General features: G+C 40.5%; 1 protein-coding gene across 1 annotated transcript in view; it reads left to right on the top strand.

Annotated features, from left to right (window-relative positions):
* Positions 1–23,834, top strand: part of USF3 (upstream transcription factor family member 3) — a 50,549-nt gene extending 26,715 nt beyond the window's left edge. Inside the window, exons 3-7 of the mRNA XM_026493478.4 lie at positions 1,122–1,186; positions 2,320–2,348; positions 4,452–4,534; positions 9,022–9,118; positions 11,842–23,834. Of these exons, the coding sequence (XP_026349263.2) occupies positions 1,140–1,186; positions 2,320–2,348; positions 4,452–4,534; positions 9,022–9,118; positions 11,842–18,299 (6,714 nt within the window). The 5' untranslated portion in view covers positions 1,122–1,139 and the 3' untranslated portion in view covers positions 18,300–23,834. The remainder of the gene's footprint in view (positions 1–1,121; positions 1,187–2,319; positions 2,349–4,451; positions 4,535–9,021; positions 9,119–11,841) is intronic.
* The last annotated feature ends 280 nt before the right edge of the window (positions 23,835–24,114 follow it).

The raw sequence follows: 24,114 nt of genomic DNA on the forward strand, positions 1-24,114 counted from the left end.
TTCTCTTTGAGCACATGCGTGCACATACATACTTTGGGGGGAGGGCAGAGGGAGAAGGAGAATCCCAAGCAGGCTCCTCGCCTAGCATGGGGCCTATGTGGGCTCCATCTCACGACCCTGAGATCATGGCCTGAGCCAAAATCAAGACCTGGACACTTAACCAGCCAGGCGCCCCTAAACTCATGCTTTCTGACTTCTGATCCACACTCAGGAAATGGGAAACTGCACTTGCACCCCCTCCAGTGTACCGGAACAGGTATCCCAGCTGGGCAGACCGCTTTTGAAAGGCCGTCAGTCCCCGAGACTTAGAAGCATTAAGGTTTTCATTATGAAATTTTTTGAAAATCAGAGAAGAGAAAGAAATCACCTATATTGCTGACCTTACCTGACTATGACTAACTAATATCTTCATGTATTTGCTTTCAGGCTTTTTTTTTTTTTTTTTTTTTTGGCATATGAACGTATTTCTCTATACTGTGTATATTCTTTAGCATTCTGATATTTTAAATAGAAGTAGAATTTTCATACTCCTATCCAGATTTTAATGACTCTCGAGTGATAACATAAGACTTGTAGCAGTTTGAGAGAAGGCTGGCCAACGAGTGGATGAGTTGAGTGAGTGGTTGCTTCCGTGTGTGGAATATTACATGTTTGTGCACTTGTCACTTTTGCTCTTTCTGTGTTTAGAGAGGAGGACCATTGTTCTAGTTTAAATTTTGCAGAGCACTTCAAACAGTACCATGAACAAAGAACATACTCTCCCAAGTCAAATATGTTTTACCTGTCTTTCCAGGTCTTGCTCAAATCCACACCACCTTTAAGCCTTTCTAGATTTCCAGGCCCATCAGTGATCTTTCTCTACTCCAGTCCTCTCAAGCACTTTCTGGCTGTACCTCACATTTCACATTCACCATGCTCTCCATCTGCTAGTTATAATTTTTTTTTGTCTTGTTTTCTTATACCTTTCTTATACCTTTTTCTATCCATGACAGCTAAGACAGTGCTTTTCCATAATGTCACTTTTGTTTTTTAGCATTTTGGAATTCAAACCAAATTGCTATGAATCAATTTCTCTAACATACTAACTTTAAACTTCTGGTGTGTCTTTCTATGCGTTGTAGGTTCCTATCACTGTAATCATGCCAGAAATGACAGAGAATGAGACTCCTACAAAGAAGCAGCACAGGTATGTAACCTCAGTCCAAAAATAATATAGTTTGGGCAGATAAGAAGCAGGATTAGTCCCTACTTTGCTAAATAGGTAGTCCTCTGGGAAGTTTCATTTGGGTGCCTGGAAAATGTGGAACTTTCATTTGGGTGCTTCAGAAATATGTGTGGATAAATAAATACAGATTTACAGAAAGGAGTATATAGCTAAAGTTTACCTGTCCTCCTTATTTTATTAAAGCGTTAACAAGTAAGACTGTCAATCAGTAATTAAGATTGTATAATACCAAATCTGTGTTAAATGTTTACTTTCTCCTGAAATTTTTACTTGCAAACAGCATTACTTTGTAGATCGTAAGTTCATTTAGGCTGAAGTCAGTTTGAATGGACATCTTGTGACATTACAATTTTGTGACATTACAATATGCACATCAGTACAGTATTATTGCTGTTCTTTGTATAAGCCCCCTTCTGAACTGCTAGCATTTTGGGCAGTATTTCTGCTTAGAATTGCATTCCCAGTGCTTTCATTAATACTAAAATCCCCATTCTCTTTCCTTACCAAATAGCTATTAGAGAATGCTAGCGTTTGTACATGAAAGGGAAAGCCAGTGGTTTTAGGAAATTAGCTTTTAGGCACACAAATGCAAAAGGTGGCTCCAGTATCAGTGGTCTGTGCATGGGTGCTGATGGCTGCCATGCTGTTCTCCCTGGGGATTAAAAGTTTCCTCTCTCCTGTTGCTTGTATCCCTTACACGTTTATGGCACCCCTTGCCGGGCACCAGGGCAGACACCAGAAGTCACCTACTTGGCATATCACTTTGAGAGCTGACTAGCTCTTTAATTACATTTTACGAATAGTTAAGGTTTTTTCAGTGATTGATTTACTTCCCAACCAATGACTTCTGGGTATGGAAGAATAGAGAATTATAGTTACTTTTAGAAATTGTAGATTCTAAGTTTATATTGCTGTATCTGCAGGTAGGTTTTCATACCATAATATATATTAAGAAAATGTTTCTTCAGATGGTTTCTTGCTGATACAACAAATACAAATTCATAAAATTAATTCTTATTGTTCTCAAAATATAAAGTGGTAAAAATGTTTTCCCATTATTTTCATGTTTTTTTTATCTGCACTTTTTGTTTCAGAAAGAAAAACCGGGAGACACATAATGCAGGTAGAAACAATTTCAATTTTATTTGTTAGCACTTTCATTCAAAATGAAATTATTCTGTAGTTGATTGTAAGTTTTTATGTTATAAGTAAGCATAGCATCATTATTCATTATGTTTTAGGAAAATCTTCCTTACCTTTTTTTTTTTTTTAATATTTTATTTATTTCTTTGAGAGTAAGAGAGCATGGGTGAGGGTGAGGAGCAGAGGGAGAAGCAGATTCCCTGCTGAGCAGGGAGCCTGATGCCGGGCTCGATGTGGGCTCGATCCCAGGACCCCAAGATCATGACCCGAGCTGAAGGCAGATGCTCAACTTACTGAGCCACCTAGGCTCCCCTGTTCCTTACTTTTTTGTTCCTTTACTGTTTGACAGAACGCCTCAAGTCTCATGAAGATGGCTTGCTAATCATCTTTTGATTCATTGTCTATTTAGATAATTTAAGGATTAATATGCTCCCGGAACTAATGGTTTAAGTGATTTCACTCACTGAGGAAGTCCAGCTCTACCTCTCCCAAATGGAATAAAGAGTATGTGCCTTTGCAGAACTTCCAGAGGGGGTGGCTGCCTAGAGGAGTAGGGGAGAGATGAGCAGCAGGCTGTAGATCTTAAAGGTCCTTGAAATGTGAAAAATCTTAAATGAAGTTGTGGAGTCCTCAATTATAGGAAGAAATGTAGAAAATAAATATTTGGTTTTACCTCAAACTTCAAAATTATAGGCCAACGCTGGATAAACATTTATAGAACTAATTGTGTGTACGTTTACAATTTGGTACATTTTATAACATTTTATTTTTCAGGGGCTACAGTCCAGATCTCAGACAAAATATTTTAGAAGTTAAAATCTATTACTCTGTAAATGATACCTTCCTTTCCTTAAGGAAAGAACCCTGGGGGGATTTTTGTCTATGGAAAGGGGTGGTGAACACTGGTGGAATATTGCTGCTCCCCAAAATGGGAATTTCCTGCCTTTGAATTCCCCTTTATCACTGTGGCTAAAGAGTCTTAATGTTGTTGGTTTGTTTTTGTTTTTTTTTTTTTTTCACCTCCACACATTTAAAGATCCACTCGTAGGTGAGAACAAATACTATTGTTTAAAGAATTACAAAGAAAAGTTAGTTATACTGTATTGCTTTGCCTTCTTTGGCCAAATGAATTAAATCCAAACTTTTTTGGCCATGGGAACTAAATATTTTTATTGGAATTAACTCACATGGTGTCATAAATATGTACTGTTAGTATTTTATTTTGAGAGAGTAATTAGATGTCATTAAAAAGATATCTTTACTGCTAGACTATGAAGCAAAAAGTATGTATTTTACAAAACAAAGACCTGCTCTTATGGTCAATCTGAAAGACATCCTCTTAGAAATACTGGAATCTTGTTAGAAAGGAAAGTTTCAGAAACCTTTCTGACAGAAAATAGCCAAGACTAATGTTTCTACTTACAGTGTCTTGTTGAAATTATTTAGATCATCTTGTGCCCTCTTGACCCTCCCATATGATCTTTAAAGTTGTAGCATGTAAGCCTGGAGTATTTCTCAGTTAATTTGATTGAGATGTTGTCGGTTGCTCAGTTTCTTAGATGGGAAAAGTCCTATGTGGCCAAAGTGAATAGACCAGACTCCATAGAAATTTTAAGTCATAATAGCTGTTCTATTCGAAAAATGCCTCTAGTCATACTAAAAGGTGTTTTAAGGTTCTGTAATCTAAGTAGGTCTCCTTTGCCTATATGAAAAGGCAGCTGTTTAGTAACTTAGCTTGTTAGTGGCTTCTTAAATTTTAGTTAAAATCTCTAGTCATTACTTGAAACGTAATAATGGCCTTAACAGTGACGTAATATTACCAACTTTTGTTTATAGTTTGAATTTAATTATTATAGATCACATTTTTAAAATGTTAATAGAAGTACTACTTATATCAATTCCTGTGAGACTAGACTTAAAATACGACGTTCTTAGAAATCTAATTGTAGTTGTCTTCAGTAGATACTGTTTGATAAAATTTTGTTAGGGATTTCGTTACCTAAAATTTCTTTACCCAGGGAGAATAACAGACTTTGGCAGTGGTACCATAAGGTTTGATAAATGGATTTTCCCCCCTGTCTAGTGGAGAGGCATAGAAAGAAGAAAATCAATGCCGGAATAAACAGGATAGGAGAGCTGATCCCATGTTCCCCTGCCCTGAAGCAGGTAAGAAGTCCACTCATATTTTCATTCATTACTTGTGAACAGATAACTCCCTAAGTTGTTTCTTTATTCAGACAGATTATTTTTGTTTCCTGTCGTTTAGGGTATATAGTTAATTGCCTCATTGTTTTTCATTTGCTTAATTTTCTATATATCCATCTTTAAATTTCCCCATACTTACAGCAGTCTTCTAATAGAGTGTTCTGCATGATCAGATGGACCATATAATTTCTACATCTTTAAGATCTTGAATTATTCAGTCCCTTGATTACATTTATTTATGTGCTATTGTATTTACCAGGCATTTCTTTTATTTTCTGCCAATCATGTTTTTTGTCTTTAAATTCTTACCTAGAATCTTCCAAAGATCTGTATTTTATTCTCCTGTCAACCTCCAGTGGTACATAAATCTCAGCTTATTAAAGGTGACCGTTTTCCCTCATGAAGATAGCTTTTTGTTTCCTTTGATAATGAGGATAAAATGTGCTTACCGAAAACAAAACAAAACAGAGTGGAAACAATATGGAAGGCATAAAAAATTTGAAAAATAAATTGACATCCTACTCCCAAGTTACAACTACTATTACAAATGTTGTTACACATCTCTTCAGACCTTGCTTTACGATTACACACACACACACACACACACACACACACACACACACACACTGAGTGCTGTTTTATAACCTGCCTTGTCATTTTCACTCACTGGCATATAGTACACTTTTAGTTATAGATACCTTTCCTCATATGATCTCATTTCTTTTTCATGGTTATATAATGTTTCATCATAATGGGATATCATAATTTGTGTTAGCCTTTTTGGTTAATTTTTAATTAAATTAATATATGTGAAAATTAATATATAAACATAACAAATAGCACTAAAAAGCTTAAAACAAAATTAGTCTCTGGCCTACTTGCTTCCCAAGTCCAGTACAACAACTTAAAGGCATTCTCAACCGTTTCTTCTGGAATTCACCTTTATATTTTGAAATAATAAGCTTATATTACTTTATGTTAATTTTTCTATTTTAGATTTTATCTCTTGACTTCTTATTCTTTTCTCTTGGCTTCGCCTTATCTAATCCTCCCAATATAATTCTACCCCAATTTTTGATGAAATTGGTGTTCAGTTTTTTGTTTTTTAGACTGAAAATATTGTTTATGGTAGACCAAGGAGTACTATTATTATATTTTGTCTTATATGTAACTTTTGTATTTTTTGGATTAATAATTGCCTCGTTTTTCGTTTGCTTAACTGTTTATATACCGATCTTGTTATTTATTTGTTTAAATTTTTTTACATTTATTTTTTATTTTTAAGTAAGCTCTACACCCAACATGGGGCTTGAACTCACAACCCTGAGATCAAGAGGCCCATCTCTCTCTATACGTATCTTTAATTCTTTCCACACTTTCAACAGTCTTTTTAGAGTTTCTACATAGTCAAGTGTAACACATAATTTCTATTTTCTCTTTTTCCTTTGAGACTTGACTTCTGGAAACTTCTGCCCTTCTTCAGTCTCAGTTGATTGGTCTTTTCCAACTCTTCGTTTTTAATTTCAGCTCTCATACTTTTAATTTTCAAGAGTCTTTTTCTTATTCTCTTTGTTCTTTTTCATAGAACATGTTTGGTTCATAAATATAATTACCATGTCATCTCTGAGAATGTCATATAGGTTTAAAAAAATTTTTTTTCTTCTTGTCTTTGTTTCTTCTGATTTTCTTTTTCCCCCCTTTGTTTTGATTTTTTGTCTTTCATTTTGAAGACTTTCCTTAAATGTTTAATGATACTTAGCTGTTTTCTCATATTTGAGAATGAGGCGTTAAAAAGCCGATTGAATAGGCTTAACTTTTGGTGCCCTAACTATTGAGTGATGAGGTGGTGAGCTAGCGTTATTGTTTTTGTGGCACTAAAAAATATCAATATTGATAGCTTGTTTAATTTTGGGAATAGCTATTAACTTTTATTTTCCAGAGAAGAACCCTACAGCCCCCTGTCTAGGAGTGGATAGGGTGGGAAGAGGTGTATAAGGCTGGTTGCCATATTCTGGGAGCTGGGTCAGGGAAAGGGTGCTGGAGAGTCTTATGCTTTAGGAGGCAGAATTTTACTTTACCCTCCTGTCTTCACTGAGTTGCCTCATCTTGTCTACTTCTATGCCAAGCATCCCTGAGGCCAAAATTCTCTGGTTCAGATTTCACAGAAAATGAACTTGTCTCCTGCAGTTGGGGCAGGAAGGGGAAGTCATCCAGCTGCGTAGGATGTGTGTGTTGGGGGGGGGGTGTTAATGTTTATTACTGCATAAGAAGAGTCGTTCTACCAGTCCCCTCAGTTTAACCCCATACCTCACCCCACCTTTTGTGGTAGCCGGAGCTTCCCAGTCCTGAACCTTCCCAAGCTTTTAGAGGGCCAGATCGATTTGCTCACTTCTCAACACCATCTCCCTTGGTCTTACGCTTCAGTTTCTTTTCATTCTCTTCTGCAGGATGGTACTTAGTCTTGCATAGGTGTGTTTTTTCATTTGTGTGTGTGTGCGTTTTAATGTACTTTGAGTTTCCTTAACATGATAGTAAATTTAAGCACAGGAACTATGTCTTCTGATTGCTTTTCTTTCTCCACCTCTCAAAGTACAGTAGCTTTTCAGGAAATATTGGTGTTTGCCCAGTAATATCTTATTTTCCTGCTCTTGGTCGTCATTCCTACAAGTTTCTCTGAAAGGAAGCCATAGTCATTTCACTTCCTTGGTGTCGTAGAGTGTGCAATGAAAGTCAGTATCTGGCTCCCAGAAGCCAGTAGATTCAGATTCTCTTCACTGTTGCTACGTGTCCTCAGCCCCGTCTGCAGCAGAGAGGCAGTAGGTGGGCACTGTCAGGTTCTGCCTTTGTCTCAACTCTTGCTTTAAGAAAGGACAGTACTTACTTTTTCTCTCTAGAGTAAAATGTTTCCAAGATTATATTGGGTCTCTGTTGGGACTTTGTGACTTGTAACTTTGTGAACCCAAAGCCCTAAATCACTGATTCCTACCTGAAAAGAGCTCTCTGATAAAGTACTGGGGATATTTAATAATATACATACTGGAATAGAAATTAAACATTCACTGCAACATTTTTAATAGCTGAAAAATAAAGAACCAAAATGCCTCTGATACAGCTTAAATAGTTGTCCGTAATGGACTCAAACATAAAATAAATTCAGCCCTTAGAAAGTATAAGATAGATATCTAAACTTTATATATCTCCAAGATATATTTTTAAATAAGAAAGAACAATGTGATATACTGTTTATAGTATCCTTCTATCTTTTTTTTTTTTAAGATAGATAAACAGATCCAGGTATCAGCATAGGATAATTCTGGAAAGATATTTGGGTAACTTTATGGCAATTGCCTTTTGAATATGGTCTAAAGAACTAGAGCTAAAAGGAGTGCCACTTACTATGTTTTTATTTTTAACAATTGTTCATAGAGTAAAGAATAATATTAAAGTCTGAAATCTTTACACGGCCTTGAAATCCTTCTCTGGCCTCTTCTCCTACCACTCTTCCCCTATGTACTTTACTCTAGTTCCGCTCACCTCACCACGGTTCCTCCGGTGACGTGCAAACACAGCCCTGCTTGAGGGCCTTTGCCCTTGCCTATCCTAATACCTGGCCCCTCTTCCTCCAGATATCCATGGGGCATACTTTCTTGTACTTCCTTCTAGTTTTGTTTTGTCTTACAAGAGAGGCCTTCTCCAACTTCCCCATGCAAAATAGATAATAAGACAGTGTCTTAGTTTGGGCTCTTATAAGAAAAATAACATAGACTGGGTGGTTTAAACAATGGAAATTTATTTCTCACAGTTCTGGAGGCTGCAGCGTCTAAGGTCAGGGTGACAGCTGGTTCATTTCCTGGTGTGTGCTCTTTTCCTGGTCATGTCCTTGAATGACAGAGAGCGCGATCACCTCTCTCATGTCTTTTCTTCTAAGGGCACCGATCTCATTCATGAGGGATCTACCCTCGTGACCTAATTACCTCCCAAGGGCCCACCCACAGATACCATCACATCGGGGATCGGGGTCTCAACATGAATTACAGGGGGGCACAAACATTCAGTCCATAGGACAGAGTGACCTCTGTCATTTCTCTGGCCTCCTCTTTACCCTGCTTTATTTTTTCTTCATAGCAACTTAGCACTGCCTGATTATTTATATTATATATATATATTATATATATATGTATATATATATAACGTATATTCCTGAAGGTCAGGAATTTTATGTTTTGTTTATTATATCTCCAGTACCTAGAACAGAGCCTGACACATAGTAAATGCTCAGTAAATACTTAGTAAATGGAAAATGACAGTAGAAGCATTTGAATATGGTTGCCTGTTTTAATTTTGGGAGATACATACCACATATATGTGATAAAACCAAAGCTTGAAGTTTCTTCTGGCAAGTTCTTACTCTTCAGTGAAACTTTTAAATGGTTAATTCTCTTCGGCAGAGCAAGAATATGATCCTGGACCAAGCCTTTAAATATATAACGGAACTGAAAAGGCAAAATGATGAACTCCTGCTTAATGGAGGAAACAATGAACAAGGTAAAGATTTTGAGATTCTTACTTTTTGTTGTTTTCTCAGCGTTCAGGTCTTTGTGTCGCAGGGCAACTTATATGAGGATACAGAAGGCTTTTTTGACCAGAAACATTATTAAGATTGTGCATTCAGTGGGTCTGAGAGAGTAGTGTTGCAAAACAAATTCATCTTAGTTTACCTCCCCCCGTGAGCAACTCGCACTTTTCAGGCATACAGAATTTTGATTTTGAACTCTTGTGTGTACTTCATGTTTGCTTAACTCATGAGACAAATAATGCCGGGTCTCTTTTATTCCAACTGGATCTTCCAGTTAGAGGGTGTAGGGGAGAGTCCTGCGCAATGTAACTTCAAAATAAAACAAAGATATGCCTGGGCCAAGACTTAACTGTGAATCAACTCAAAAGGTAAAATATTCCATTCATAATTGTTTATATTGCATGTAATGTGTGTATCAGACAGCCTGATCATTTAATGAAATTTGATTTTATTATTCATTATTTTTTTAGATAATTACATTGTAAAAAATATTAAGTTTTTTATAACAGCTGAAAAGGAAAATATCCCAGGCAAGTGTAAAGCTCAGAGTGGTAGGCAGTTTGAATTGTCCTTTATTTATGTCTCTGACAAGGGCAGAGGAAGAATTTCCTGTGACAACTCAGTAGGTCACCTTAAAAGGAGAGGAACAAAGGTAGAATCTGCTGAGGTGGGGGCAGTGATGGGCTCCGTTTATTGTATATCTGGAAGGTCAACATTCTGAATTCTCTGCTTGCTTTAAGTTAGATGACAGCTTACCCCCTCACCCAAGTCAACCATCTTTTACAGTCCAGGCCTTGTTTTATGATGCGGTAGGTGGTTATTTTCCTAATACATGTTTGGGAGCTGCTCTGAGGCACCCCACAGAAGGGATGTTAAGCCTAGAATGATGTGTACACTTCTCTAAGGAGAGCTCCTTTGGTTTCCTAGAGCCTGAGGCAGTCAAGTTACCTGGACCTTTAGGGAAAAGAGAACCTGTTAGAAAAATACAAGTTGCATGGGGCTCAGGAAAAGCTGAGCAGGTGGGCCAGGGCTTGAGGCAGCTTGGTCTTAAGTCGGACTGCCTTGTCGTCTCCGTCACCATCCTTTCTTTGGTTCTTTTTGCTGCATCTGCTCTCTTCTCTTCTCTTTCCCCAGCAGCTTCCCCACATGCTCACGGTCCACATGACAGGCTGGGCCGCGGTCCAAATGGTGGCCTTGGGGGTCAGACCCACCTGGATTGAGTCTCCTCTTCACTTACTCACTCAGTACCTGTGGCTATTTACTTCAACTCTCCCAGTCTCAGTTTCCTTATCTTAAAATGAAGATAATCCTCGCATGTATGTGATTGACTTTAGACAAATTTATGTGATTACTCCGAGCCTGTTTCTCACATCTCAGAATATTGATGACAATAGGTAGTTCCCATCTCATGGTCGTTATGAGGATTAAAGGAAATAATGCAGGTACAGTACTTAGAGTAAAGCTGACATATAAAATGTTACCCATTACTGTGGTCATTGGTATTATTATTATGAAATGAGATGATGAATGAAAAGTGCCAGGCATATAGTAAGTCTGTAGTGAGAACAGAATTATTGTTTCGTCCGTAATAATTGTCCATGAGTTTCTTTTTTTTTTTTTTAAGATTTTATTTATTTATTCGACAGAGATAGAGACAGCCAGCAAGAGAGGGAACACAAGCAGGGGGAGTGGGAGAGGAAAAAGCAGGCTCACAGCGGAGGAGCCTGATGTGGGGCTCGATCCCATAACGCCGGGATCACGCCCTGAGCCGAAGGCAGACGCTTAACCGCTGTGCCACCCAGGCGCCCCGTCCATGAGTTTCTGGTGTCCATGGCACATTGGCATCTTTCTTCTGTGTCTCTTAGTTTAAATGTCTGAGAAGAATAATCTGCTAGTCCCAGCTCATCCTCGTCATAACAGAACTTTTTGTGTCAGGCCCCCTCATAGGGCATTGGCTTTGAAGATTGGCTGCCCTCAGTGGAGGGAGAGGGGAGAATATCTACCACTTTGGCAAGACAGGGGGGATGTGTGGGGTCACAGAGCATAAATACCAGCAGCCAAGGCTGCCCCAGTCGTAGGGTCCGTGGGTAAAGTTCTCCCCCTTCAGAAAGGGTAGGGTGTGACAGTAGTACATACACCCTACCGAGGAAAATTCAAGCTCCATTACTGATGCTTTCTTCGGTGCTCTACTACTCACTTTTCACACGTTCCACTTGGACTCTGTTGTTTCAAAGAGTAAAACAGAAGTGAGTTTAAAGCCATTTATAAAAGAGGCTATCCATTACTACCACAAGTCATGTTTGCTGTTACAGCATTTAAATGCTGTTATATTGATATTCAGTGCTATTTTCCTAGCACGTTACCATGATGTCTTCCCTTCTTTTACCTTTGTAGTTGTCCTATTGGGAATTTTTGAATTGGGAATTTTGAGATTTCTACATTGTGAGTAATTTCTGACCTTTGGGTTGTTGACCCTTAATGATACATTCTTTAAAAAGGATACAATAGAGGCTTGATATATCACCGTAAAAAGGAGAAAGAATTTGCTTTAGAAAAGAACTGAAGATTTTCAGTTGAGGTATTTAGAAATACTAGAATTAGAATTCAGTAATTAGCACGCAGCTTTTTCTTAAGTTACTATAAATGCTGACATTAATAGGTAATTGTTTCATTTTTATTTTTAATATTGTAGCTGAAGAAATTAAAAAGCTACGTAAACAACTGGAAGAAATTCAAAAAGAAAATGGCCGATATATTGAATTACTGAAAGCAAATGACATATGCCTATATGATGACCCCACCATCCACTGGAAAGGAAATCTGAAAAGCTCAAAGGTCTCTGTTGTTATTCCCAGTGATCAGGTTCAAAAAAATATCATTGTTTATTCCAATGGGAGTCAGCCTGGTGGAAATAGCCAGGGAACAGCTGTTCAGGGGATCACCTTTAATGTTGGTCATAATTTACAAAAGCAAACCGCCAATGTGGTGCCAGTACAGAGGACTTGCAATCTTGTGACTCCTGTGTCTATTTCTGGAGTTTACCCTTCTGAAAACAAGCCATGGCATCAGACCACAGTTTCTGCATTGGCTGCCAACCAGCCTGTTCCTCTTTGTCTTCCTGCTACCATTTCTGCTCAAAATATTCTCGAGCTTTCCACCTCCGAAAGCGAATCGAGTGTGCTTGGTGCCACCAGTGGCTCACTGATCGCTGTTCCCATTGGGCCTGAACCCCACCAACATCGTTCCTTGCACACATGTCTAAATGAACAAAGTTCTCCTGAAAATAAGAACGGGCACGAGAGTCCCAAATTAGTGAAGAAAACAGGCCCTTGTGCCACAAGCATCCCCACCACCTCCTCAGCGACTGCCGCCAAAGCGCACCATGGAAGCAAGTCCTGCCTGAGCATACAGGATTTCAGAAATGATTTCCAGACCACCTTCGTCGTTTCAGTTACCACCACGGTCTGCTCCCAGCCTCCCAGATCTGCAGGTGATTCTTGTCCAGTGAGCATTAGCAAGGGTGCAGACTCGGCAGGGGTTACTGCGGTGGTGACCCCTTCTGCCCCCGGAGGAGGGAAGACCACCACTCCTGTAAGCACTCTCTCTGCAACCCCTTTGGACAATAGTTGGACTCTTTCTTGTTCTTTGCCTTCTTCAAGTGTTAGCGCTTCAGATTTAAAAAGCATGAATAGCCTTACCCGAATTTCCTCTGCTGGAAACACACAGACAACGTGGACTACTTTGCACCTGGCGGGAAACACTGTTCAGCCCTTAAGCCAGACACCTTCTTCTGCTGTGACTCCGGTAGTAAATGAGTCTGGTACCAGCCCTCCCACAACCAACCACAGTAGACACGTCGCTACAGGCGTCAACTTGAATAATTCCTTTCCAGCAGACGGGCAGGCAGTTGAGCAAGTAGTTGTAACCTTGCCTTCTTGCCCATCTTTACCTATGCAGCCACTGATTGCCCAACCACAAGTTAAATCTCAGCCTCCAAAAAACATCCTTCCTTTGAATTCAGCAATGCAGGTTATTCAGATGGCTCAGCCAGTTGGGTCGGCTGTTAATGCAGCTCCAGCGAATCAAAACGTCATCATTCTTCAGCCCCCCAGCACTACCCCTTGCCCAGCGGTGATGAGAGCAGAGGTTCCCAACCAAACAGTAGGTCAGCAGATAGTGATCATACAGGCAGCTAATCAGAACCCCTTGCCGCTCCTCTCGGCTCCACCTCCTGGTTCTGTTCGACTCCCTGTCAATGGAGCCAATGCTCTAATAGGGTCTAATAATTCAGTGCAAAATGTTTCGACCCCACAGACTTTTGGAGGAAAGCATCTTGTCCATATATTACCAAGACCTTCATCGTTATCAACATCTAGTTCAACACAAACTTTTTCTGTTACCATGTCAAACCAACAACAGCCTCAAACCATTTCTTTAAATGGACAGCTCTTTGCTTTGCAGCCTGTGATGTCCTCATCAGGAACTACAAATCAAACCCCTATGCAAATTATCCAACCCACCACCAGCGAAGATCCAAATACCAATGTTGCCCTGAATACATTTGGAGCTTTGGCCAGCCTCAATCAAAGCATATCACAGATGGCTGGGCAGAGCTGTGTACAGTTGTCTATTAGCCAGCCTGCCAATCCTCCAACTGCTGCAAATAGTCAGACCGCCCCAGTTAACTGTGGTTCATTAACAACAACTGTAGCATCTGCCATGACAACTGATAATTCAGCCACACTACCCAGTACTTACAATCTAGTAACTACTCCCTCAATGAACACTGTAGCTTGTTTACCTAACGTGAAGTCGAAAAGATTGAATAAGAAGCCAGGTGCCAAGAAACACTTAGCAGCTAACAAGTCAGCGTGCCCCCTGAATCCAGTCAGAGACGCGGGCAAGTTAGACTGCCCCAGCACTGAAGCCACATCATGTAATAACGATGGACTGTTGGACAGCCTCCCTGTTGTGTTACCATCTGTCACCGTGTCCCAGGCAAATAGCGTAAGTGTTTCTGGTTCACATTCTTTGGATGTTCTGAATTCTGAATCAGTGATACCTGAATCTGTACCCAAATCTAAGTCCGCAGAAGAGACTAGCTCACCCTCCCAAGAACCTGTAACAAGTGAACATTTTGTCATGGCCCCAGCAAAATCCAAAGATTCTACCCCCATTTTGCAACGAGAGACATCTCAGGATAAGCCACCAACTAGTTTGACATTGTCAGATGCTGCCAAATCCTGCACTTCAGCCAACGTGTTGATTCCATCTCCAACTGATCCCCACATTTTGGTTTCTCAGGTTTCTGGTCTGTCATCTGCCACTAGCACTGCAAGTACCGACTGTGTTTCCGAGGTAGAGATCATTGCTGAACCTTGCCGGGTGGAGCAAGATGCATCTGACACGATGCAAACGACTGGTCTCTTAAAGGGGCAGGGTTTGACTGCACTGCTGTCTGGTCTGGCTAAAGAGAAAGACCCTCAGAAACTGTCTCTTTCAGTCCAGGTGGACCATCCTGACTTTTCTTCAGAAAATTCTAAAATTGTTGATTCAGGTGTTGATTTACATCCCAAACAGGAGCTCTTACTGATGAACAGTGATGATAGAGACCCGGGGCCGCCTCACTCCTGCGTCCCTGATCAGGAGGTTATCAGTGGTTCCTTGCTTGTCAGCAGGCAGGCTGACTCTCCCATGTCAACCAGCTCTGGCAGCAGTCGGAGTTTCTCAGTGGCATCCATGCTTCCTGAAACGACTAGAGAGGATGTCACCAGCAGTACGACGACGAATACGTGTGACAGCTGTACCTTTGTGGAGCAAACTGACATCGTTGCTCTTGCGGCAAGAGCTATTTTTGACCAGGACAACCTCGAGAAGGGAAGAGCTGGCAGCCAGGCTGATATGAGGGAAGTTACTTCAAAGCCTTCCGAAGCGTCACCTTTAGAGGGGGACCAGCCTTTCAAAACACAGATCTCTAAAGAGGGTGGCGCAGGACAGGCAGAAGCAACACCAAATGAATTTAATTCTCAGGATTCGATTGAAGCCACAGTGGATCGGCCCCTTGGGAAACCGAGTTGTTCTATAGGAATTAAAACATCAAATGCCTCTTTACAGGTTTCGACTTCTCAGCCGCCGAGCATCACCAGTTTGAGCGTAAATAATCTTATCCACCAGAGCAGCATCAGCCATCCTCTGGTCAGCTGTGCTGGTTTGTCCCAAACTTCAGAGCAAACAACTGTTCCTGTGACAGTTAATCTGACGGTTGCATCTAGCTCCTATGCCACTCAGCCTCCTGGACCGGCTCTGATGACCGAATATCCCCAGGAACAGCTGAATACCATTCCTGGCACCATACCAAATCCACAGATTCAAGAGCCACTCTTAAAGCCAAGTCAGGAAAGCCGCAAAGACTCTGCTAAGCGTGCTGTCCAAGATGACCTTTTATTGTCTTCAGCTAAACGTCAAAAACACTGTCAGCCAGCCCCGCTGAGGCTTGAGGCTATGTCCCTGATGAGCCGAACTCCAGACAGCATTTCTGATCAGGCTCAGATGATGGTCAGTCAGCTCCCTCCCAACTCTGCGAACTCTGTTGTGCCTCTTAGCAACCCAGCACATGGAGATGGCCTTACCCGATTATTTCCACCTAGTAACAATTTTGTGGCCCCAGCACTGAGGCAAACGGAAGTCCAGTGCAGTTCTCAGAATTCAGTCGCTGAGCAGCAGCAAACCCAGGCCAGTCAACATCTCCAGGCCCTGCAGCAGCATGTTCCAGCCCAGGGGGTATCCCACCTGCACAGTAACCACCTCTACTTAAAGCAGCAGCAGCAGCAGCAGCAGCAGCAGCAAGCGGGGCAGTTACGAGAGAGGCACCATTTATATCAGCTGCAGCATCACGTACCTCACGCAGAGAGCTCTGTCCACTCTCAGCCCCATAATGTCCACCAACAGAGGACTCTACAACAGGAAGTTCAGATGCAGAAAAAGAGGAATCTTGTTCAGGGCACTCAGGCCTCTCAGCTTTCCTTACAACCAAAGCACCATGGAACTGACCAGTCCCGACCCAAGAGCGGTCAGCCGCATCCCCACCATCAGCAGATGCAGCAGCAGATGCAGCAACATTTTGGAAGTTCCCAACCGGAGAAGAGTTGTGAAAACCCTTCAACTAGCCGGAACCACCATAACCATCCCCAGAACCATCTCAATCAAGATATTATGCACCAGCAGCCGGATGTTGGAAGCAGGCAGCAGGGTTCAGGGGTTTCTTCAGAACACGTATCTGGGCATAATCCAATGCAGAGGCTTTTGACATCAAGAGGCATAGAGCAGCAAATGGTGTCCCAACCAAGTATTGTGACTAGACCTTCAGACATGACCTGCACTCCACACAGGCCGGAGAGAAATAGAGTTTCCAGTTATTCTGCTGAGGCACTTATTGGAAAGACATCTTCTAATTCAGAGCAGAGAATGGGTATATCAATTCAGGGCTCCAGAGTTTCAGATCAGCTTGAAATGAGAAGCTATCTTGATGTTCCCAGGAATAAGAGTTTGGCCATTCACAATATGCAGGGTCGTGTGGACCATGCTGTCGCCTCGGATATCCGCCTTTCTGACTGTCAGACATTTAAACCAAGTGGAGCCAGTCAACAGCCCCCGAGTAATTTTGAAGTACAATCTTCAAGAAATAATGAAATAGGTAACCCTGTATCATCACTGAGGAGTATGCAGTCCCAGGCTTTTCGAATTAGTCAAAACCCTGGTCCACCACCAATCGACCGCCAAAAGAGATTACCTTATCCTCCAGTTCAGAGTATCCCAACGGGAAATGCCATCCCACCAAGGGACAGTGAAAATACATGCCACCAGAGTTTCATGCAGAGCTTACTTGCCCCTCACCTTGGTGATCAGGTCCTTGGAAGCCAGAGATCACTCTCAGAACATCAGAGGAACACACAGTGTGGTCCATCCTCTGCAATTGAATATAATTGCCCCCCAACTCATGAAAGTGTCCATATTAGAAGAGAGAGTGAGAGTCAGAACAGGGAGAGCTGTGACATGTCCCTAGGTGCAATTAACAGCAGGAACAGCACCTTGAATATTCCTTTCTCAAGTTCTTCTTCCTCGGGAGATATTCAAGGTCGAAACACAAGTCCCAATGTGTCTGTACAGAAGTCCAATCCCATGAGGATAACTGACAGTCATGGGACCAAGGGCCACATGAACCCTTCAGTCACAACCAACATGCACGGGGTAGCAAGGCCAGCTCTGCCCCATCCATCCGTGTCTCACGGAAATGCTGAGCAAGGGCCTCCTGTACGTCCAACTAATTCTTCAGTTCCCCAGCGATCAAGGCATCCCTTGCAAGACAGCAGTGGTTCCAAAATTCGTCAGCCTGAAAGGAATCGTTCTGGCAACCAAAGACACAGTAATGTCTTTGATCCAAGTCTTCCCCATCTTCCTCTGTCTACTAGTGGCAGTATGATTCTTGGCCGCCAGCAGCCCACTACAGAGAAGAGAGGAAGTATTGTTCGTTTCATGCCCGATAGCCCACAAGTACCTAATGATAATTCAGCACCTGACCAGCATACACTATCACAAAATTTCAGTTTTCCTTTTATTCCTGAGGGCGGCATGAATCCACCAATAAATGCAAATACTTCTTTCATCCCACAGGTTACTCAGCCTAGTGCCACTCGAACGCCAGCTCTCATCCCCGTAGACCCCCAAAATACTCTACCCTCCTTCTATCCCCCATACTCTCCTGCTCATCCTACACTGTCCAATGATATTTCCATCCCCTACTTTTCCAATCAGATGTTCTCAAATCCTAGCACTGAGAAAGTAAACAGTGGAAGCCTAAATAACCGATTTGGATCAATACTGTCTCCTCCCAGACCTGTCGGTTTTGCTCAACCAAGTTTTCCTCTGCTCCCTGAAATGCCGCCAATGCACATGACCAACTCTCACTTGTCCAACTTTAACATGACATCTTTGTTTCCAGAAATAGCTACAGCTCTTCCCGATGGCTCGGCGATGTCACCTTTGCTTACGATAGCAAACTCCTCTGCCTCCGACTCTTCCAAGCAGTCCTCAAACAGACCTGCCCACAACATAAGCCATATTTTAGGTCATGACTGCAGTTCAGCTGTCTAAATACTGATAGACTAAGTGTACATGTGTCAGCTGAGACTACAAATGTGTGTGTGCATGCACACGTAATGCACATGGAGAGGGAGACCGTGTGTGTGTGTGTATGTGTGTGTCTCTGTGTTTGTATAATCAGTTTCCAGTTACCTTCTGAATGTAGGGAAGTCATGTCAGAGATGATGCGAATCATGGGTTGTCAAAAACAAATTATCTTCCATTTTTAACCACACGGTATGCTTTTTAAATTTTACGAGTGGAGTTACATTTTCAAGTTTGATTTCTAATCTTTTATTCCCTAAATGCTAATCAGTTGGAAGTTGGGGGAGATCCTTTTGGCATGTAGTAGTAGTAGGAAAGAACCTAGATTTTAAACTTGATTGTTGATCATTTGTAAAATAGATACTTGAGATAGTTGAATTGCTCTCCAAAAATCCAGACACTTTGATACAATGCAATGGCTCATCACCAAATGCTTGGCTGATGTCAGCATCTAGAACCGTTTCTTACCCGTGGCAGGTGTTGAGTTAATATGGAATGAATGTCCATGGTTAGAGTCAAGCCGTTAGCAAGTAAATGAGTTGTTTAATCAGCCTTCATTCCCTAGGTTTGGTTTAGGTAGAGGCTTCTTTCTTAATTATAACGATTCATCAGTTATCTGAATTTAATGTCTTGTTTCTCACATTAGACAGCCATTTTATCTTTAATGTGCCAAGATCCTAGAACGCACAGGTCTTCCTTACTTAGCCTTAAAAATAGCAGTCTAAAAAGCAGAGTACGTAGACGTTCTCCATTGTGCGCTTGCGTTTTGCATCAGGTCATAAGGATAAAAGCAGTTGTATTGCAGAGTTTGGCTTTTGTTCAGTTAAAGATTATTGTTTCATCAACTGAATTTTGTTTTAGTATTCTCTCTTCATTCTGTTCACTTGATCTTGGAATAATTTCTTTTATATTTGTTTAATCATGAGGGACTGCTCAGTAAGTAGTGTGTTTGGAATCTACACAATTATTTGAGCCTTACTTTTTAAATATTTCTGAGCAGAGTCTTAGGCTCTGTCAGTATTTTTACTTACTGATAATTTATATTTAAAATACGGCATTGTATGTTACATTATTACCCTTCATAGTAGAATTATAATGAGAAGATGAATTTGTTCATTATTTTTCCTGATGATAGATGTGAAATGGTGCTTCAGAAAATTGTCTTTGTATATGTCCGTGTGTGTGTGTGTGTGTGTGTGTGCGCGCGTGTGTGTGTGTACACAGACATAGATTTTAAAGTATAAACTGGTCCTTTAAAAATTAGCCTGCCATCTGGAAATGGAAATTGTGACCTGAGACCCGCTGAGGTACTGGAAAGCTTGATGTCAGGGTTTTTAAAAGCCCCACAGAAGTTAATTATGTACACACACACACACACACACACACACACACTAATATATTGAATTTTGAAAACTCAAAACCTATGAAAACAACCGTATATACTCATATTCTCAAACCTATTATTTTTTGTTGTTGTTATATTCTGCCAAATAGGGGATGGAGTGGGAGAGATACATATAAACGGTTCCATCTGCTCTGTTAATAAAGTGAACCCAAGGACCAGCATTTCATTTTATTTTTTTCCTCCTTAAAAACGCCTCCTCAGGCTGGGTCAGAGCAGTGACCTCTGGCGAATACCTCTTGTGAAGACTCAGTAAAAGGGTCGTGTGTGCCTCTGAGCTGTATTTACCAAACCTTCCTCCCTCTTCCTGCTGCCCACTGAAGCAGCCTCCTGGGGGCAAAAAAGAAAAAGTAGAATTGTAAACAAGGAAATCTTCTGTATTTTCTCCTTCAAAATGGTCATGGCGAGGAATAGGAGTTACTTAAATAAGACAACAGATAAACACAATAGTTAAAACTTTGAGTTGGGAAAAAAGTGAGATTCATGGCTTGTTTTTTAATTAGCTTAACTGAGTTTTAAGTTATAACATTCAGGTTTTTCTCAGTACGTGAAAGGTCCAGCCTGCCGATTTCAAGAAGGATAGTGTTCGGTGTGTTTAGCTCTCCCTCCTCCTCCCTCCCTCTCCCTGTCGCTCTCCGTCCCTCACATACACGTGCAAACACGCGCACGCACTGCGCGGCGGCCCCTGAGTTCTGAAGAACCGGGCACTGTTTGATATGATTAGAACGACGGTAACAGGCTAAGCAGAAGATCAATTTGAACATTGCAACAGAAAGACCTCAGAGCCTGGTACTTTCGGCTGTTTCTCTGTTGCACTGATTTTCTGCTCAGCCCTGTTCAGAGATAGCCTTTACATTTTTCAGAGCTTTCATTCCAAGCACATAATGCTTTGATCCCAATGAGCCTCTACCCTTAAAGAAAGCTTATTGACCACCTGAAGAAAGTTGTGACCATCTGCAAATAATTTGGCTTCTGCTTATATGTAGCTCTAATTATCTTAAAGATATGTGCATATATATGTAAGAGATCATTGTATATAGGGACTCAATTCTGGAAGTGTTCAGAGCATAGTAATCCAACTTGATTTAAAAGCATGAGTATATGAGATTTACCAGCAGTATATTAAGTATTTGATAATCAGAGCTACATGATTTTGGGGAGGAAATTTATTTAATATCTAGCAATCTTTGGATATAGTTTTTGGCAAGGTGTGGCAGGAAACAGTCAATTTTGGTTATAGTAAGTTTAATGTTATTCTTGGCTTGCTAATATAAGACTATAGAATGTAAAACCATTTCCACAAATAATTTTGTAAGTTCTGGAAATATACATATGCAAATGTATGAATCATAAAGGAGAGTAATTAAATTATTTCTATCTCTTTTAGTGTTGATCACATAGAATCAATTCGAGAAAGTGGTTCCTCTAAATATTTAACACGGTAACTAATGAGGTGAACAATTTCAGATTTCTCATCATGTATACATTTTTAATGTATCAGTCATGGATAAAAGAAATCAAGTTTTATGTCATTTGTTTTTTTGGTACATACCGGTTGTTTGGAGATACGCCATTTCAGGAAATTTATTTTTGTTTATATTGTAAGACCTTTTGGAGGGACTGGGAATGGCGCCTTTTTTGTAAGTAAGGAGTGATAGTCCACAGTGATCATGCTTTATAAAATTTAACCTATTAGAACTGTGGAAAGAGAAGATTGGGGAGGGAATATTCTTTTGCACCAATTTCCAGTTACATATCAGGGTGAACTGCAATAAAAATCAATTTTTAAAAATCAGCCTTCCTAAAATACAAAATTATTTAAACACTTTAAAGAAAATTCATTTGCCTTGCTCTTGCCTTCTAACATTGTCCATGTCATGGACAGGCTAAAATTTATACTCCAAAAAAAAAAAATGTGGAAACATATTTTAATGGGAGTGAAGTTTTAAAAATTTGGGAAAGGGTAAAGACTTACTACTCAGCATCTTCTTAGCTTTGTCCGTCGTCTGATCGATAGGTACCTAGGCTCCTCTTTTCTTCCATCCGCGCTATGTGAAACAGGTGGCAGGGAGCCTTCTCGTTTCCTTAGGATGGTTACTTCTCTGCCTCGAAAAGTTTATTGGGCCCGCCCATCTCTTGGATCATTGTGTGACAGTGAGTCCTGCTTCTCTATCAGTGATTCCCAAGTCCTCACTCCGGGAACCACTGTATCTCCTGTTCTATCAAGGGGCAAAAAGAATTTCCTGAAACAAAATTAGTTCAGAATTAATTTAAAACATTGAATGTGCCATACAGTTCTGCTCCTTGTTTTGATGAATTTGCTTTCTTCCCCTGGAGGAGTTGTATTAGTGCGAAGGTGGTACCAAGGTCTGATGGCTTTGGGTTGATACCTTTAGGGTTCTGGAAGGCGTAATTCTGTTGTCTGTATAAATTCTGCCTTTGCCTGGAGATAGTTGCCTATGGCTGCAGACATCCAGAGGGCAATGATAATAGCCAAATAAACTAGCGTGAAGTTCATCTGTGAGTGATGATTTTATGATACCTATGTGCGAAGAGAAGGCCAGAAATTCGTTTCTTCTTGAAGTACCTTTTTGGCTAAATGCTCCCAACAGAAAGGGGTCCTTTCTTTTGACTTAACCACATTCTCTCTGCATTCTGCCCTTCCTGTGTGAGCCTGACAGTGTTTTTACCAGAGTCCGTGGGGGACACCAAGTTCAGATTGAGGCAGTCCAGCGTGAGGACCTTCTTGGACACAGAGCTGCTAGTTCTGCACATGCCTCTCTCCTGGTACTGCACTTTACTTGACACTGTGCCTCTGGTCCGAAGACCAGCCATTGGAACATACTACTCACCCCCTCCTCTGGTATATAGCAAAGGACCAGCCAGACTGGTACGTGCCGTGCAATCAAACACCTAGAAGACAAGAACAGCTGATGTTTCTCACTGTTGCCTTATCATTCTCTGAGCCATCTTCGATGCCGGTCTTGTAAAAAATGTACTATTTAGAAGCAAAACTCCTTTTAATCTCTGAGCTTGTAGGTGGTGGTCATTCAACATCGTTTCCATATTTGCACAAACCCTATCAGCTGTGGGGCTCTGACGCAGGCATGTGTTCCGATGCTTCATAAACTCGAGCCAACTTGGCTTGAAAGTATCGGATATACTTTTCAAATTGGTGTTATTTTGGATGATAATCTGCATTATCTGTCACTAGAGATCTCGGGAGACATAGAAGAGAACTCTTGTAATTTAACACTTCTAAAAATGATCATAAGTTGTGGGTTTTTTGCTTTTTTTTTTTTTGGCTCAGTTGTCTGTACACCACTACACCACACTGTGTTATAGGAACTTAGAGTTTTCTCCATCTCACTTCTTCACTTCTCTGGATCTCTTTATCCTCATCCCTTAAGTCTTAAAAACCATTTTCATCTGTGGGGTCATCGAGGCACTGGACTTGACTACATTGGTAACCTTTAAGGGAGTTGAACTGTTGATCTTCCGAGAAGAAAGGGACCAGACAGTGTTGCTTAAAATGCTGCAGTTGTGTTACTGTGAAGAAAAGATTTGCTTCCACGTTCAGCAGGCCATATATATGTATATATATATTCATTTTGGTAAACATAGGTGGAAAAATCTGAGAACATAATTACCTTCACAAATTATTTATAGATACACTGGGTGAGAGGCTTACTGTAGGGCAGTCACCAGAAAAAAACCTAACCGTAGTCTTTCAGTAGTGTAATATTTGTATCTATTCCCATGCCAGCGATGTCTGCTGTGTACTGGCTCCTATTACTGTAAATTACCTGGTTTATAATTCTAATGGGGACTCATTTGTTTTGTAATGGAATCCAGAGCAGATATGTATAATACGATCAGGATTGTCCTACAGTTGTAAATAAGAATAGGTCCTGTTTATTTTGACATCTTTTTACAAATGCATTGTATTAGGGTGTGAATATTCTGAACCATGCTCTTGTTTAAAGTTTTGAAATTTTTATTGGTAAATGTAACATTTTAATGGTTGTAATAATTATTTGTATAGATATGAATATAGTATTTTATTTAAGAAAATAAACTTTGCATTTTTGCATTGTGAATTCTGTCTTTTCTGATCATTTCATGTGCCTCCTTAGACCTGGTATTAAAACGACTTGTCTTGCATACCAAAGTTTTCTATGCAAGTAATCTTTCAATTTAATAAAATGTCTGAAAATGATACCATGACACATTTCCCATGGGGAGTGTGTTCCTGATCAAAGAGTCAACCTCAAATAAATTATAATTATGACCAGTGCCATATCGTTATAGCAAACTATACACCTCTGTATCTATTGTAAAAAGTAGAATTTCAGATCTGGAAGAGTATTGAGAGATGAT

The sequence above is a fragment of the Ursus arctos genome, unplaced genomic scaffold (genome assembly GCF_023065955.2).
Source record: "Ursus arctos isolate Adak ecotype North America unplaced genomic scaffold, UrsArc2.0 scaffold_4, whole genome shotgun sequence".
In the NCBI taxonomy this organism is placed as follows: Eukaryota; Metazoa; Chordata; class Mammalia; order Carnivora; family Ursidae; genus Ursus; species Ursus arctos.